This window comes from Anas acuta, chromosome 1 (assembly GCF_963932015.1).
Source record: "Anas acuta chromosome 1, bAnaAcu1.1, whole genome shotgun sequence".
NCBI lineage: Eukaryota > Metazoa > Chordata > Aves > Anseriformes > Anatidae > Anas > Anas acuta.
Window position 1 is genome coordinate 192,336,915 of NC_088979.1, and position 16,812 is coordinate 192,353,726.

Below are 16,812 nucleotides of genomic sequence, written 5' to 3' on the forward strand. Positions count from 1 at the left end.
TGCTGGAACTGCGTCTTTAGCCAGGTCCTGTGCCTGCTCAAATGTACCATTTTTATTATATACCAAAGGAGTTTTCTTGCTGTGGGATGGAGTGAGAGATGTCTCTGGGAAACTGATGTGATACCCTCAAAAAGAGAAGCCTGTACCTTGCAACCCACTGGGTCCCTTCCACCTCAGCATGTGCTGTGGTTCTCAAATTTGTTTTCTCAGCTTCATAGCCTTCCCCGTCACCTTCACACGACCTGCCAGGTTTCTTGTACCTACTTCCTTGATAGCATAGGTCTTGCCCAGTGCCAGGTATGTAAATGTCTGTATTACAGCAGCTTGGCCTGCCTTGCTTCCACACCTTGGTTGTGTCTCTGCCTTTGTGAGGTGTTAGTGCTGCTTCCCTGCTGCCCTGGCAGTCTTGTGTAGCTTGTAGGTTGGCATTAGCTTCCCAGTGAGCAGTCTGTCCATGAAATTTCATGTTCCTTTTATATCTCTGTTCTCCTTCCAGACCCAAACTTAGACTTGTTCTGAATATCTAGATTTAGTGCATGTGAATAGAAACACCCATTTCTTCCTCCACCACGCACATGTGGGCCTGAACTTTGACTTCTGCTCTCTGCCTCGCAGGGTGTGGTGGCTTTATGCCTATCACAGAGGATTTCACACTGTGCTATGATCACGTAACCTATTGCTTCTGGCCTCTTCAGGCCTTGTTTCGGTTTGGTATAGGTAGATCCTATTCTTGTATTATTTTTTTGTACAAAGGCACTCTGGTTTTGTGGTTTGTTTGTTTGTTTTTGGGGGGTGGGTAATTTGGGAACTGAGAAGCAGAAGGTTTTTTTTTTTTTATCTTTCAGCTTCTTTATTGCCGATTTTGAGTGCCTTCATATTGACAGCTGTGCTGTACGGTTCCTCAGGAATCGTCTGAGAAACAGCTCTTGAGCTTCACCCTCTCACCTTACTGGCTAAACCTGAGGACGAGGGCTATATTTATGTCCTGTGTACTCTTACTGCTGCTTCTGTCGTGGCCCAGGTGGCCGTAGGGATGCTTTGGATGGATTTCCTCCTTTACACTTGACCCCAAAACCAAGAAGCGTGGGCTGCCTTCTCGGTGCCACCTGAGGCCTTCCCCTGCCGAGAGGACACTGACACCTAGTGGATGGGCTCCCCAGGCACTGTACGAGCCAACTGCTGCTTAAGCCCATCTTTCTAAGCCGAAAATGTGCTTTTATTTAGGTTTCTAGGTGTTTTTGTGAAGGAAAAACAAAATACAGAAGAAAAAAAAACTAGCAGTTTTTGTGTAACTTCTTGTAAGATGTCAGGGTTACGTTGTCAGACTCATTGCTGTTGGTTGTTGGGGATATTTTGCTCAGTCTTCAAAATGTGATGTTTATTTTCTTAGTTAAACCTAATAGTTTAGTAGTTCCATGTGGTACCTTCTGCTGGGTATCAGACAGCTGATGTGGGCTAACACGCCTGCTGCGGGTCCCTGTTTGATCTCAAAGGATTTAAGGATTTACAGTAATACACCTTCTGGGGGTTTGCTGGCTATACAGTAACTTTCTAAAAGAGGTTAAAAACTAGTTTCAAGGCACTTAAAATCAAAAATGAAACCTCCTGGGCCATCCGTGTTCAATGGGTGGAAGAGTTGTCAGAGAAAGTGTAGGCTGACAGTGCGTAGAATGAGGGTGTTAGACTTAAATGTTTGGTGCCAGGATTTAAAAGAGAAAATATTGCTTCCTCATCAAGAGAAAGCATTGATTTTTATGCTGAAGGATGCTAAGATTATTTTATGAATTGCTAGGCTGGTATTCATTGGTTACAGTAAAAATATCTTCAAGTAAAACCAGGCACTGACAACCAAAAGCATCTATGTGGAAAAAAGGTCATGTTTTATATGAAATAACAGGAAAATGAAACTTAAACAATACTAATACTTACATGCTAAAGGGCATTAGGAAATGCAAGCAATAGATAAGTTAAAATTTGCATGTTTCTTTGCTGCAAGCAAGATTTCAGTAGTTTGAAGTTGAACCAAATTTATTTATTTTGGACTCTGAAGAAAAACGGCATACAGTCCATCAAAAAAGAAGAATCACAGCCTCAGCTAGTTATTGAAATTGAGATGGAAGAAGAAAATAGCTTCTGCCTCCTTTTGGCTATTGGAAACTTACATTGTCTTTTCTCTAGAAACGTTCCAGCACACTGGACCTACTAGTGAATGTAGCCTGTTTGTCACTAAATATCCTGTCTTATTTCTTCGGGTGACTGCTGTAAACACTTAGGAATTGCCACTTAGTTAATTTAATTGTATACATGTGTCACCTTCATTGTTAGCTTCTGCTATGCCGCTTTTTTAGCATTTTTTTAAAGCTCAGTCTTTCTATTGTCCCAAAAGTCTACTTCCTTGCTTTTTGTAACGCTGTCATCTTCCTCTTTATTTATTGATGGCTTTCTGGCTTCGTCATCCAAAAGTCTGTTGGTATGATCTGGTTTTAGTGAGAAGTCATGAATGAAAATTCCAAGAAAATGCCCAAGAAGGTATTTTTTCACAGAATCACAGAATTTCTAGGTTGGAAGAGACCTCAAGATCATCGAGTCCAACCTCTGACCTAACACTAACAGTCCCCACTAAACCATATCCCTAAGCTCTACATCTAAACGTCTTTTGAAGACTTCCAGGGATGGTGACTCCACCACCTCCCTGGGCAGCCCGTTCCAGTGCCTAACAACCCTTTCAGTAAAGAAATTCTTCCTAACATCTAACCTAAAACTCCCCTGGCGTAACTTTAGCCCATTCCCCCTCGTCCTGTCACCAGGCACGTGGGAGAACAGGCCAACCCCCACCTCGCTACAGCCTCCTTTAATGTACTTATACAGAGCAATAAGGTCACCCCTGAGCCTCCTTTTCTCCAGGCTGAACAAGCCCAGCTCCTTCAGCCGCTCCTCATAGGACTTGCTCTCCAGGCCCCTCACCAGCTTCGTCGCCCTTCTTTGGACCCGCTCAAGCACCTCGATGTCCTTCTTGTAGCGAGGGGCCCAAAACTGAACACAGTACTCGAGGTGCGGCCTCACCAGAGCCGAGTACAGGGGGACGATCACCTCCCTAGCCCTGCTGGTCACAGTGTTTCTGATACAAGCCAGGATGCCGTTGGCCTTCTTGGCCACCAGAGCACACTGCTGGCTCATATTCAGCCGACTGTCCACCATCACTCCCAGGTCCTTCTCTGCCTGGCAGCTCTCCAACCATTCCTCTCCCAGCCTGTAGTTCTGCTTGGGGTTATTGCGCCCCAGGTGCAGGACCCGGCACTTGGCCTTGTTGAACTTCATACAGTTGACCTCAGCCCATCGGTGCAGCCTATCCAGATCCTCCTGCAGAGCCTTCCTACCCTCGAGCAGATCGACACACGCACCTAGCTTGGTGTCATCTGCAAACTTACTGAGGGTGCACTCAATGCCGTCATCCAGATCATTGATGAAGATGTTAAAGAGGACCGGCCCCAGCACCGAGCCCTGGGGGACGCCACTAGTGACTGGCCTCCAAGTCACTACACACTCCTTTTGTGTTTTTCTGTTTTTTTTTTGAGAAGCCCCACTGGAGAAATCCTTCCAGTCAAATTATTTTTTCTTTCAATGTTTTTCTTAGTAAAAGCAGACTGAAGAGACTTGGGTCTTGCCTGAGTTCTTGTAAAAAATTCACATGCTCTTCTTTTGAATTGGCACCGTATCAAATCCTGACTTGAGGCTCGGATTAGAACAGCTTCCTTTCCCAAGAAAGGAAATGGAGTCTTATTGCTTTGTCACTTACTCCATAGATGAGGATTGTAGATAAGCATCTTGAGGTTAGATCTGAAGGTATTCCTGTGCATTTCTGAAATACCTGGAAGTAAATCTATCATCCAGAACCTGGGGGTGGTGAATAAAGCTGTTTGTGTTTCAAATAGAATACATAAGAACTAATGAGGGTTTGGCTATTGTTTACCAAACAAACAGTCTAGTTCTGCATCCTGAACTGTAAATATGCAGCTTTTAAAAGCGGCAACAATTGAGGTTTATTTAAAAAAATAAATCAGTGCCTTGATTGACAAGGCACTTGCCTGAACCAGACTCACTTTACTTGATGACTTTAGTACCTTTTAATTTGTTGAAACTTGGCACTGTAGAAGGGCTCTATTTGGCACACTGTCTGTGTGGCAGACGTATCCTGCAGGGTACAAACACTGAGAGGCTACTTGAGAATTCTTTCAGTGATGGAGTGTATACTTGGTATGAAGGAGACATTACTCTGGATTTCTCTGGTCTTCAGAATAGACGGGTTTCGGAGATAATTATAAACGCAGTAAAGGCAACCTACAAAAGGGCTGGAAATTAATTTCAAGTTTGACTTGCAGCTTTGATGTACAGAAGGCAAGAATATATATATATGTATATATATGTGTGTGTGTATGTGTGTATATATATATAAAGACTTCATTTTAGATGTATCAGGGATTTAGGTTGTGAGTTATTTTTTAAGAGGATACATAGAAAATGTTTGTTGCTTGACCCTTTAGTTTGATGCAAGCTTGTACACATCTTCAGAATTGAAAATTTCCACTAGAACATTTGTGGTTTATAACAGTTAAACTACCAGACTAAAGCAGGATTTTCAATTGCTTTTAGTAACTTCACTGTAAGGTTTTAGCCTCTGGGTGTTCCTGATATGAGGCTGCAGAATAGGCAAGTGTTTCTTTTGCTAGTCACTTCTGGGTTTACATGGGTAAATATAAAACCTGAGAATACCCATGATTAAGGTTACCGCTAGAACTTTAAACATAGATGACATGCCAAAAATATATCTGAAATCCTTATATTCAAGGAAAAAACTATAGCCTCTTCCTCTTTTAGAAGCAGCTCATGAAAGAAAATGAGATGAGTATTTCCTGAACGAGCAATAGTGCTCTAAGCTGGTAGAAGGTGCTTCGTGTACACCCACATTACTTCTACAGAAGAGAATTGTGTACAGTAAGGTGTGTGTGCAGATTAAGGGGTTTAAGCTTTTTTTTTTTTTTTTAATTTGGCAAACCAATCTAAATCAGAGCTTGTATTATTGAAGCATTTAACTGTGATACTTCCAGCTCTTGAATGTTCAACCATTAAAATATAAACTTTGACGTAGAGAAATAGTGAAAATTATTCTAGTGAGTAATTTATTGTCTATGTTTGTTGTTTCTGTACTAGCAATTGCTGCTTTGGTTTCATCTGGGTAGTTGCTTTATGGCTTTGTGCTGTAAGTATGAGAATTTTGTTGGCCATTGCATTCTCTGTTCTACCTCGTCTTGAAACCAGAATTGGCATCATCTGGTTAAAGATGTATTCTTTTGAACTCCCGGGGATATATTAGTTAGCCAAAATTTGAGAGATGCTACTAATATGAACAACTAGGGTACAAAATTGCGTGCCTATCCATAAATATTGTGATGGCTATTAGCTAGGGTTCCTACAACAGAAGTCTTAGTACAAGTTTGTATCTTTAATAAGGCCACTTCCTGGCTCTTAAAACTCTATTGAGCTCCATCATAAATGACCTCTTTATAACTAGCACATTCCTTGGCTTCCAGACACAGCCTCAAAGAAGGGGTGAAAATAGTTTTAAGCATGTTTTCTCCAGATAGTAAACATGTTTTCTCTTTGATACCTTCTCCCCCCTCCTTTTTCTTTTTTTTTTTTTTATTTTTTTGTATCAACTGCGTATTTACATCAACTCAACTGTAATTGTACATGTTCCTGCACGGATGTACTGATTTGGTGCCAGTCAAAAGCTTTCTTGTCTGTGTTTCTCTGGAAACATTCTTTTTCCCATTTTTGTGTTACTGGTTTTTGTTTTGTTTTTGAGGGGGGAGCAATCCTTAAAACCCCGTGGGTGTTCTGCTTGCCGATTATAAACTAACAAAACTACATTAACAGCATCCTCATCTTGCCTGCTGAATGCTATGGGCTCTAAATTACTGAGTCTTTACAGACACTGTATTTCTATGTAAGGGTCAAGCCTGCTTCTGGGAAAAAAAAAAAAAAAGACCTGGCAGAAGATGAAACCAGCACATTTTTATTGGAATTGCCTGACATGAGTGTATTTCACCCTGAGCTCATGTCATCGCATAGCAATTCAACTGTATGCTAAAGGACATCACCTAACAGAAAGGAGTAGCACCTCTGAGTTCCCCAGGTGTTTCAGAAAGGTAATTTCAGTGAGGTAATGAACCCCAAACCAGATGCTGGTTGCAGTGCTTCTCAATAGCACAAACAGCTGTGCTTTTTGCCAGAGCGTGTGTAAGGCTCCAGCTTTTCTGCATAGAGCCTTTCTCAGTGAAAGGCTTATGGGGCAGTACCTCTGTTTCAGAAAAACAGAGAAAGCACAGCTGAAAAAGAGCCCGACTGCCTTTTTGGAAGGCGCATGGCAGGACGTGCGGCTGTAGCAGACTTCTTGTGGGGGCAAGCAAGGACAGGATGTAATACAGCTCAACAGCGTGGTAAAAGCAATAATGCAGCTTGAGACTGAACATCATGAAGCTGGACTAAGTATTTATTAAGTGTTGTTACTTGTATTGCTAGGGGTATAGATTTAATAAAAGCTTTATGGCTGTTCTCATGTGCCTTTATTTATGGCAGCTTTGGTATTGGGGGCCAGCAGGTAGGAAATCCTAGTTTACTTTTTTTGGAGTGAAAGCTCACTGTTTCCTGTTTCAGTTGTGATGCTTTTCTTTTGCCTAATATGAATTGAACTGAAAACAATCACTGAACTCATGGAAATGTGTTCCAAGGCGTGGGAAAAGAGGAAGAGTCTTTGGCCTTATGAAGGAAGAGGGAGAAAAACTTTTCAAGTGTTAACTCCTGAAGTAGAACAGACAACTGAGTGAAACCAGAAGCAAGATATATCATTTGTGGCATCTGATGCCTCATTCCACATACTGTGAAATCAACAGCAAGGGAATGGTAAAGAGTGTCAGGAAGAAAACTTTGGTGCTAATAGGTTGTGAAATTTCTCAGGGAGCAATAACATGGTTAAGCTAAATATTCTTCAGCAGAAGAGGTTTAGATGATAGCTGTTCAGTTCCTAATGCTTCTCGTTTGAGCCGTACGTGATCTGTATTGGCTGTATAGCTTCTCTGTTGGATGTCTGTCACCGTGGTTTTTGTGCTTTAAGGATGTGGTGTGGGTTAGGGTAGAAGTGCTGAAATGAAGGAGCTGGGGAGTCACTGCCAGCAGTGAGTGGCCCTAGGACTTGGGAAAAAGCCTTGCTTGAGTTCCTTCTGGCTGCCCGATCAAGCTGGAGTGAAACCTCTCGCCTTTGGGGTGTTTTCAGTGGAGAAAGCCTCAAGCTGTCACTAGATGCTTTCTTCTATGCTTCTGTGACTCGTTCCTGGTAGTGCTGGTACTCCGGCATATGTCTCTGTCACATCATAGCTATCGGGTTTTGACTTTCCCACCAAAGCTGAAATGCTTCACAAAGGAGGAAGGATGAGCCTCTGCTTTGATCTCTATTTCTGGTGAAGGGCACATGCCTTAGGAGCCTTCACTCAACTCAGATATTATGCCGAAAGTGTCAGCATCACATCCAGGACCATCAAAATTTAAGTTGGACTTGAGAGCTAGCTCTGTCTCAGTAGCAGGCTGTACCGTGGTCACCTCTCCTGGAGCTATGAAGAAGAGAAAGGGAGGCTTCTGTGGAATTTTTACCCGGACCTGTAATCAGTTCATGGCTTTAAAACAAACAAAATGCCCCCTCTGGCATCGGAGTGGGAAGTTCATCCCATCTTTCTCACACTTGCTCTGTAATGTGCTCCTGGCAAGGCTTTTCAGCAGCCCTCTGCTGTGCTGGTGTTGGTGCTGCAGGTTTGCTTCTCCTTGCTTTTGCTGACTGAGATGAGGGGATCTGTCAAACTGCTGTCTACATCCTTGCATTTTTGGTAAATCTCTGCTTAATATTAGTGAAACCAGTTCTTACTGAGCAGCTCAGATCACTGGGATTACAACAAGACCGAGTAATCTTCCTCCTGGTTTTGGATGCCTGGCAGCAAGATGTTTGTGTCTTGATTCAAGGTATTTGTGTACGCCCCCAGCTGACCTCTTGTTGTGTTGTTGCTGAATCCCCCAGAGATTCAGAAGGCGCTGTAAACCTCCACGAAGTGCACATATAGATGGCATCTTGCATAACAGCCACAAGAAATAACCTTTCCTGTTGTCCCCCTAGTGTGCTTAAACCCAATTCCGTAGGAAGCCATGGGAGGTGGATGGGTTATTCATCGCTGTACCCTTGTGCGGTGGTACAGGGTTTTCCTGCTGCAAAGGAAATACGCATGTAATGAAACTGGACTGAGTTTGCCAATTCTTCTTGCAAGTTATTTATAGGCACCGTGTGATAAGACCTTACATTCCTGGCTCTGAGCTGAATGTGGATTCAACCTAAACGAGACTTAAAATATGCATCTGTCAGTTTCTTGAACGAGTCAGCTAAACTGTTGAAATGCTGGCAGTGAAGTTTTACAGTACCAATAGAGCTGACATTACAGAGTTGTGAAGAAAAGGCTGCAAAAAGGTGTAGAGGTGGGAAAACTCTTTTGCTTCCTTATTTCAAGATATACATTGCATTTAGTAGGTTGGCATGCATAAGTATTCAGCAAGCTGTGAGAGTTTTCACATTAGAGGCAGTCATCATTCATTCATCCAGGAATGAACGGTTTTAGTTCTGAAGACCTGCAGAAGGCTGTACGAAGGACAACTCAAACCTTTACTTGCTGTCTTAATTTGTAAGTTCAACTGCTTGTAAGAAATGAGTTGGTGAGGAGATCTGGTATAGAAGGCTTACATATGAAGATGGCATATCTTATATGCTACAATTAACCTAGTTTTGTATTGTATTTCATAGCTGTTTGTTTTCCAACAAGCTCTTGGATCTTTTTGTGGGCATGTTGATTGAAACACTTCATCGCCTGGAGTGTGGTAAAAACCATTCTCTTAAAAATTATTCCCCACAGCTTTCTGTAGGAGCATCCCATAGCAAGGCAAGATGAATCAAAGCTCTGTGTGTTCAAAGAGACTTGAAGGGGAATTCAAGATTAAATGTGCAGTTCTTAATATACCAGTGCTGTCAGCATGTGAAAAATACCGTAACCTAGGACTCCAGGAATAAGAGGGAAGTAGCAAATCCAGTAACTTGGAAATTATGCTCTTAAGGAGGGGAGTTTGTTCTCTGTGAGCTTTGTTTCCTTGTTTATTCAAGTGTTTTGTTTCCTTTTGCTGCTGTTATGATCTGAAAAATCATTGTGGCCTGTTGCAAAAATCAGAGGCTTATTTCTGTCAAGAATGACTCCTGAATTCCTTCAGCACCGCTAAGGAGCACGTTATGGTGTGCACGAACGTGAAATGCATTTTCTGGTTTCACACTGAGATGTGCTTCCCAGACTTCAAACCAAAGCAGTCAGGCTGTTTCCTAATCAGATGTTCTCAGATTAATAGAAACCTTCACATTTGTCATTCATAGCCTGTAACCTTCGCTGCTGGTGTTCTGTCAGCTGTGTTGTCCTGCACATTTTCACTTGAAGTGGTGTGTTTGTAGCAGTCCTTGCAATAAATTGGTCGTGCGAAGGGATCAGCGTGCTGCAGGGATAGAAAATAGGAGCTTGTGAAGGAATATGCAGCAGAGCTTTCTAAAATATCATAAAGAAGATGTTAATAACTTATTAACTAAAATTTGATTATGCTGTAGTAATTGAATGTTTTGCTTTTTCTGCTTGGTTACTTGCTCATCAACAGGCCACAAACCTCTTTAGTCTGCTCCATCCCTGTGAAGCTAGCCCATCACTGACGGTAGGTAGGGTGTTCAGCTATTAGGCTGAACATGTCAACTGTAATTGATAGCACTGCTAATTTAAGCAAAGATTAATATACAGATACTATAAAGATAGTTTCAGAAATGAGAGAGGAAAAGGAAGGCTTTTGAAGCAGTCAGCCCAAGTTTTGACAATAGGTCTGTGTGAAGGCATCCTTAGTCGTTAGTGGTATGGGATAATACTTATATTATTCTAATATAGTATAAGTTCTGGTCCTAATATTTCTGTCAAGCAAAATGTTTTATTGGTTTGGAAAGATGGAAAACAAAGGTCTCGCTCTGGCATTACCTAATTCTTAAGAGCATGCTGTTTGTGTGTTGTTTTTTACCTGTTTCCAGTTTAAGTGTGCTACTGAAGAAGGTAGGATGTTCGCCTTCCCTGGCTCCTCTCAGTACTGGCGTTTGGTTTCCCTGCGTGTGGACCTGCCAGTGTTGTCGGCTGTGACTAATGCTCATTGTTGAATCTAAATCTCTAATGAAACAACACGAATTCCCCTCTTTCTTGGGAAAATACCAACCTGAGTTAAGATGACGTAGAACAAAATATGCCATCTAATACTGAAATACTGGCGTTCCCAGTTCCCTGGGAAATTCGGGGGGGGCTTTCATGGAGTTCACACCAGCTTCTTTGAGCACGGTGGTGTTTTCTAGACTAGTTGTTGACCTGCTATGAAACAGAAGATGGAGTGCCCAAGAGACCTTAGTTGTCAGCCTCATATGTTAGTCACTTCAGGAGATTCCCTTGTAGGAGAGCGTAGAGCTCGGGAGCGGGTAGGCATTGCTAGAAGGGAGCACAAAGGTAACACACTTCTCCCTCTTCGCTTCGGTTCTTTCTATCACTTCAGCTTGCAATGTCCTGCTAGGGCTTCGTTTCAGATAAATAAGTTAGATCCGGGCTATTCCTGGTAGCCAAAGTCATCTGTAAATGTTGAGATACAGCGAAGCTTTTCTTCTATGGACCTGAATCATTTTCCTTTCATTGTTTATGCTTGGTTGGTGTTTGGGAAGGCTTTTACCTTACAGCACGAGGGTTAGGAACACTCAGAAATAGCTGTTTGAAAGGTGACAGGAATATCTGGGGAAAGACTGCCATTTACAGTCAGACAAATATAAACTTTTTTAAATACTCCTAAGGCAGAGTGGTAGAAGGGATACTCTCAAAAATTAAGTTTATCTGTGATTTCATGTGTGTGTTAAGTATTAGTATCATAACTAATTTTTTAATTTTTTTTCCTGCTTCTAGTAAGCAAAATGAAAGGTTCAATCTATGCTAGAAATAAATGTCTTATGAAATGGGTTCATTGATGCAACATTTTTTCAAGTGTTTGCCAGTATCTTTTTATGCTTTGACTACTAAGCAAATTTTTATGGAAAGTTTTCTTTAATTTTCAGGGTTCTTTTTTTTGCATATTTAATATGCAAAATTGAAGTGAATTTCGCAAAGCAAAATATGTTTCAGTGTGATTGGTGTTATCTCACGCCTCCGCTGCCGTAGCTGTCCGTGGAGGACTTCCGAGGGCTGGTGCCCGCTGCCACGCAGCGACCGCGCCGTGGGAGCCTTGGAGTGGGTGCCGCTGCTGCACCCTGCTCCTCCAGGGCAGGCAAAACAGCAGTGTTTGCCCGGCTCTGCCTCTTGTTAACAGAGTTGCTGACGGTTGGAAACGTCGGATAAGTCTTAGGAGATTATTTGAGGGCTTTAAATAAGTGACATTATTTGTCACGCTTCCCTTGCGAAGAAGCCCGGAGAGGAGGCAGAAGAGCTTTTATATCTTAAATAATGCTCAGGCTTTTAAAGCGAGTTCTTCAAATCTCAATAAGCAGTATAAATATTTTCTTTAATCCGCAAACAGCATTTCTCTGGCATTAAGCCGTGCATCTTGACAGGCTTTCTAAAGGGTAAAATAGACAAAAAGGCTTGACTGGAAGTCAGATGAGTTTCCTGAGCTGCCTGGACTATGTTCTCTTTGATATAGTGTAGTTCCACTTGTTTCATGTCAAGTCTTTTTTTTTTTCCTCAAAAACACTGTACTAATTTGTCATAATAAGCTGCTGTAGAGGCTGGAAGCATGTTTCTGAAATTCAGGCTACTTCCCAAGGCTTGCCCCAGCATCCCGTGGGGTCTGTCCCTGTCCCACAGCCCGCTTCATAGCATGGTGAAACTAAACTCAGCGCTTCTAATGAAATGAGAGTGGAAGTTAAGGCCTTGTGAACATAGTTCTTAAAGTATACCGTGAATATTCAGCTCCTTTTTGACCGTTTCAGTCTTAAAAGGCACCCAGGAGAAGATTTGAGGTGCTGCACAGCTGCTTTGTGGATGTAGAAGCATGAGGGCAGGGCCTGTGGAGGCACTGGGCTTGTTCCTGTCCCGGCTCTCTGAGCCCAGGGAGCTGCTGGGGAGCAGCCTGGCGGTTTTACTGATTCAGCCCAAATGTGAGGGCTGCTTTCTGTTGCCCACAGTTGTTTGTTATGAATTAGCATGGAAGTGGACTGTGACGGATCTTGCTGGATATCTTGTCAACAGCTTAATGTAGTCTGAACAAAACTCTTTCTTCCTCTGCCCTGTCATTACCCCGCTCTGTTGCACGCATTTGACTTTTTCTGGTCACTCCAGGCTGTAGCCTGGGAAGCACCAAATCTCTTTTACATCTTACACCAGCAACGTGTGTCCTTTGCTTTCTGCAGAAGTCCTCTGTTGTGTGCAGTGACAGTTCTGCTGCTGTAGCCTGCATTTCTGCTGGGCTACTTCATTCAAGGCGTGGTTTTCAGGGTTCTTCCCTTGCTCTAGTCAAATCCTTCCCTTCCAAAGCATGAAGTAGGTACTATTCTATGTAGCAGACACTGCTACAAACCATAAAAATGCTTATTCTTTTTTGGTTGCTTTTATGACTGTACCTATCTTCTATTACCCAAGCCAGAGAACAGCTGACAAATAAGCGTTAAAAGCATGGGTCTTGAAGTGTTTTAGGAGCAGAGATGTCTGTTAGAATCATACTGTGTTTCATTTCTGGTCTTTGCCTCGGAGCTGGCCTGTGCTAATCCTCCTTTCCACTCTGTTTTGCAGAGTTACAACAAGTGGGCCGTGCAGAGGAGAGGATATGCTGAATTCTAATAGCATCAGTTGCTAGAAATGGAAGCTGGTATTAGGCACTTCTTGGTATTCTGGCTTTACAGCAGAACCATGCTGTACCCTTGACGCTGGTGGTTTTTTGTGTGCCTTTAAAATAGGCAAAGCACAAAAGGTCATCTTCCTAGGGTGCTTTTTGTTACCTACTGTTTTTCCTGTATCACTTCCTCAAGTATCTCTTCTCGTGCAAAAAAAACTTCTGCTTCTACTCGTGGTTTTCAGAGGCTGTTTTTTCTCTAAACTTTTCTGCTACTTCTTTCTAAGCACAGCCAGAGTACTTAGCCCAATAAAAATAAGATGAATAATATGAAAAACAAAAAGCCACAACCAGGTTGAGATGGGGAACAATATACAAACTCATATTTGTGGCTATGCTGGGGAAGTATCACTGTTTCTCTTTGTGGGGCTTGGCGGTTTTTGTTCTTGTTTTTTTTTCTTTTCTCTTTTTTTTTTTCTTGGATTGGAGGCTTAGAGCCTGTTTCGAACTACTTCAGTCTTGCGGTTGTTAGCTGATATCGCCGAATTATGTGTACTTATTTTGCTATTTTTAGACTCCTGGTTCAGTGTCCAGCCTTGGTAGCCCTGGCAGCATTTGTTTTCCTTTGCAGGTGAGGGCAACGTTACGTAGCATTAGTGTGGCCAGCAGGACCGGGGAGGTGATCATCCCCTCTCCTCAGCTCTGGTGAGGCCGCATCTCAAGTGCTGTGTTCAGTTTTGGGCCCCTCACTACAAGAAGGACATCGAGGACATGGAGTGTGTACAGAGCAGGGCTGTGAGGCTGCTGAAGGGGCTGGAGCAAAAGTCCTGTGAGGAGAGGCTGAGGGAGCTGGGGGTGTTGCCTCTGAAGAAGAAGAGGCTCAGGGCAGACCTTATTGCTCTCTCCAGCTACCTGAAAGGAAGGTGTGGGGAGCCGGGGTTCGGCCTCATCCCACATTTAACTAGTGACAGGACCAGAGGGAATGGCCTCGAGTTGTGCCAGGGGAGGTTCAGGCTGGCAATGAGGAGCCATTTCTGCTCAGAAAGAGCAGTCAGGCACTGGGACAGGTTGCCCAGGGAGGTGGTGGAGTCACCGTCCCTGGGGGTGTTCAAGGAGAGGTTGGACGTGGTGCTTGGGGACATGGATTAGTGGTGGCATTGGTGGCAGGGGGTGGTTGGACCAGGTGATCTTGGAGGTCTCTTCCAGCCTTTATGACTCAGTGTAGGACCGTGTCTCCCATGCACAGTTGACCACTCCCTGGTATTTTGTCTGTCACACATTACAGGGGAGCTTTTCCAACTGCCTGCTTTGTGGAAGCGTGCTGGCTGTGGCGGGGATGGAGTTAACTCTCCCGGCAGCGGCCCACATAGCGCTGTGCTGTGCACTGGCAGCAGCAGCCCTGATATCCAGCCCGTGTTGTGTCTGCTGCTGAGCACTGCTGGCACCGCCTCATGGCTCCTCCAAACCCCACAACCGGCAGGAGGTGGGGAGGGGACATCCCCAGGGCAGCTGACCCAAACCGAGGGGATATTCCATACCGTGTGGTGCCACACTCGGCAGTAAAAGCTGGGAAAGGGGAAGGAGGGGGAGGCTCTTGTGACGAAGATGTCTGCCCACCCGATCAACTGCTACGCATTTTGAGGCCCTGCTTCCCGGGATGTGGCTGAACATCGCTCACTGATGGGAAGTAGAGAGTAATTTTCTTCCCTCTGTGCTTCCATGTGGCCTTGGCTTCCTTTTCTTTTGAGGAGGGGGAGTGAGAGAGTGGTTGTGGCGGAGTTGAGCTGCCCAGCTGGGTAAAACCACCACAGGAAGATAGGTTGCAGATTTGGTTTTAGTGGTGCAAAGATCAGCGTAGTCTGCATGGAAGCTTCTTCCCTGGGGCTGTTAAGATGTCTGTTCAAAAACTGAATCTTTCTGTTCATTGCGGTAATGTTTTCAGATAATGTATCCAGCACTTGGATCAGCATTTGGTCAGACTTGCTATCCCACCTCCAAATGTTTACTGTTTTTTTTCTGTGTTGACTAACGCTGCCAGTTTTTCAAGAGCAGTGCTTTTTAAGAAAAAACCCTGTGTGCTAATTCAGTTGCTTTTTTTAGCATTCAGTGGTTTCATCTGAAAAAAAAAAAAGGTCCTCTGGGAATTACCTTGAAAATGTGTGCTTCTTGATTTGCTTTATTTTACTTTGCCATCGTTATTGCTCTGTAAATACTACTGTTAGGGATTTAGACATGTAGTAGTAAACAAAGTCCATGCAAAATTTTGTCTACTCTGTTTTTTCTCTACATCCAGACAAATTTAATGAAAGCATTTTTCTCTAAGTAGTAGCATAAATGTTAAACTTTTTTTTTTTCTGGAAGAATTATTGGAGAACTTGAATTACCAACTCAGTTTTACTTCTTTGTTAAATTGAGTATAGCAAGTCTCCCAGGTGTGTTGGTAATCTAAGAATAATTCAGGAAGAGAAGTGGCTTTCTAGCCAGCTCAAATTTTACTGATGATGTCCTGCCTGTATGCTGTTGTGCATACTGTAATAAACAAGATGTACATTTCTAATTAACAACCAACCTCTCTCAATTGCAGCCTACCCACACATACACCAAAAAAAAAAAAAAGCTACAAACATTTTGGATGTTGAGGGGTGATCACCAGGCATCAAAGTTGGTGGGATGGGAAGCTTGAGCAACCTCTGTCCATCTACCTGTGCACGGCACCTCTCAATGGAAAAATGGCTTCTGTCTTCCTCTTGATCATTTTGTATGCCACCATCATGTCAGCGTGTCAGTGGAGTGGCTGGTTTTACAACTAAGTTGTTCTAGCTGGAAGAGAGCATTTAGTTTTTGAGGTCTTTCAAGTTCCTTTTTAAATCTGAAGGTCTACGCAATCTAACAGAAGTACTCTTCCTCCTCAGTTGAAGGCTGTAAATGCGTAACTTGAGTGGGATGAAAGAAAGCTGTGTTGCTTTTGTTATTTCCTACGTTGCCAGAAGGGATGGGCGGGCTTTTATTATTAGAGGTTATGCCTGTTCCAAATTTCCAGGATTTGAAATAGATCAAGGGGATTTTAAAAAGAAAAACTGTACTGCTGTGAATTCAGCAGACCTCCTGTCACTCATCTTAATTGGGAATAGCTTATACCTGAGTGGCAGGAACCCTCTTTTTTCCTAGATGAGCTTGAAACTCAACAGGAGTTCAGTGCTAGGAATCGATACCTGCTAAAACCTAGGTTCTGCTTCCTGATCAATTGTGTGTGGGAAGCCATGAGCTTCGAAGCAAAATAACAGCTGTTCTTAAGCCAACCTGCTCTGTTGTGTTCCTATGGATATTGTGGGCAGTAACACATTTTCCTGTTCCTCACAGGTATTCTTAATGCAGTCATTGCTCCCTAACAAGGCAGATGATGTTCTAATTGAAGTATAGCTGTATGACCACATTGTAGTGGCTTATCAAAAGTTCCATGTATCATGAGCTGGTTTTGACTTCGCTGTAAACTGCTGATGATCTAAAAGTCCTAGATAATTAGTTTTTTTAATATATGTATGTATATCGTAGTGAATATTGTAAAAAGATAGAAGTTTTCTTAAATGATCTGCTTACACTTCATAATTGAAGCTGATGCCTAGTGATGTTTCTGTTGCCTTAAGACTTGAAAACATAATGTATATGTCTTATTTCAGAGGTTAAGAAGATTATCCACAAAATATAGAACAGAGAAGATCTACCCAACAGCCACCGGTGAAAAGGAAGAAAATGTTAAAAAGAATAGATACAAGGATATATTGCCATGTAAGTCTGATTTGTGTATTAATAGGGGATAAAGGGAAATGTTTGTTACTCGTAAGGTATTATAAATTT

The 16,812-nt window shown here is 42.8% G+C and overlaps 1 protein-coding gene across 1 annotated transcript in view; it reads left to right on the top strand.

Moving 5' to 3' along the window:
• Window positions 1-16,812, top strand: part of PTPN12 (protein tyrosine phosphatase non-receptor type 12) — a 75,567-nt gene that overhangs the window by 16,821 nt on the left and 41,934 nt on the right. Inside the window, exon 2 of the mRNA XM_068669875.1 lies at window positions 16,635-16,743. Coding sequence (XP_068525976.1) covers window positions 16,635-16,743 — 109 coding nt within the window. The remainder of the gene's footprint in view (window positions 1-16,634; window positions 16,744-16,812) is intronic.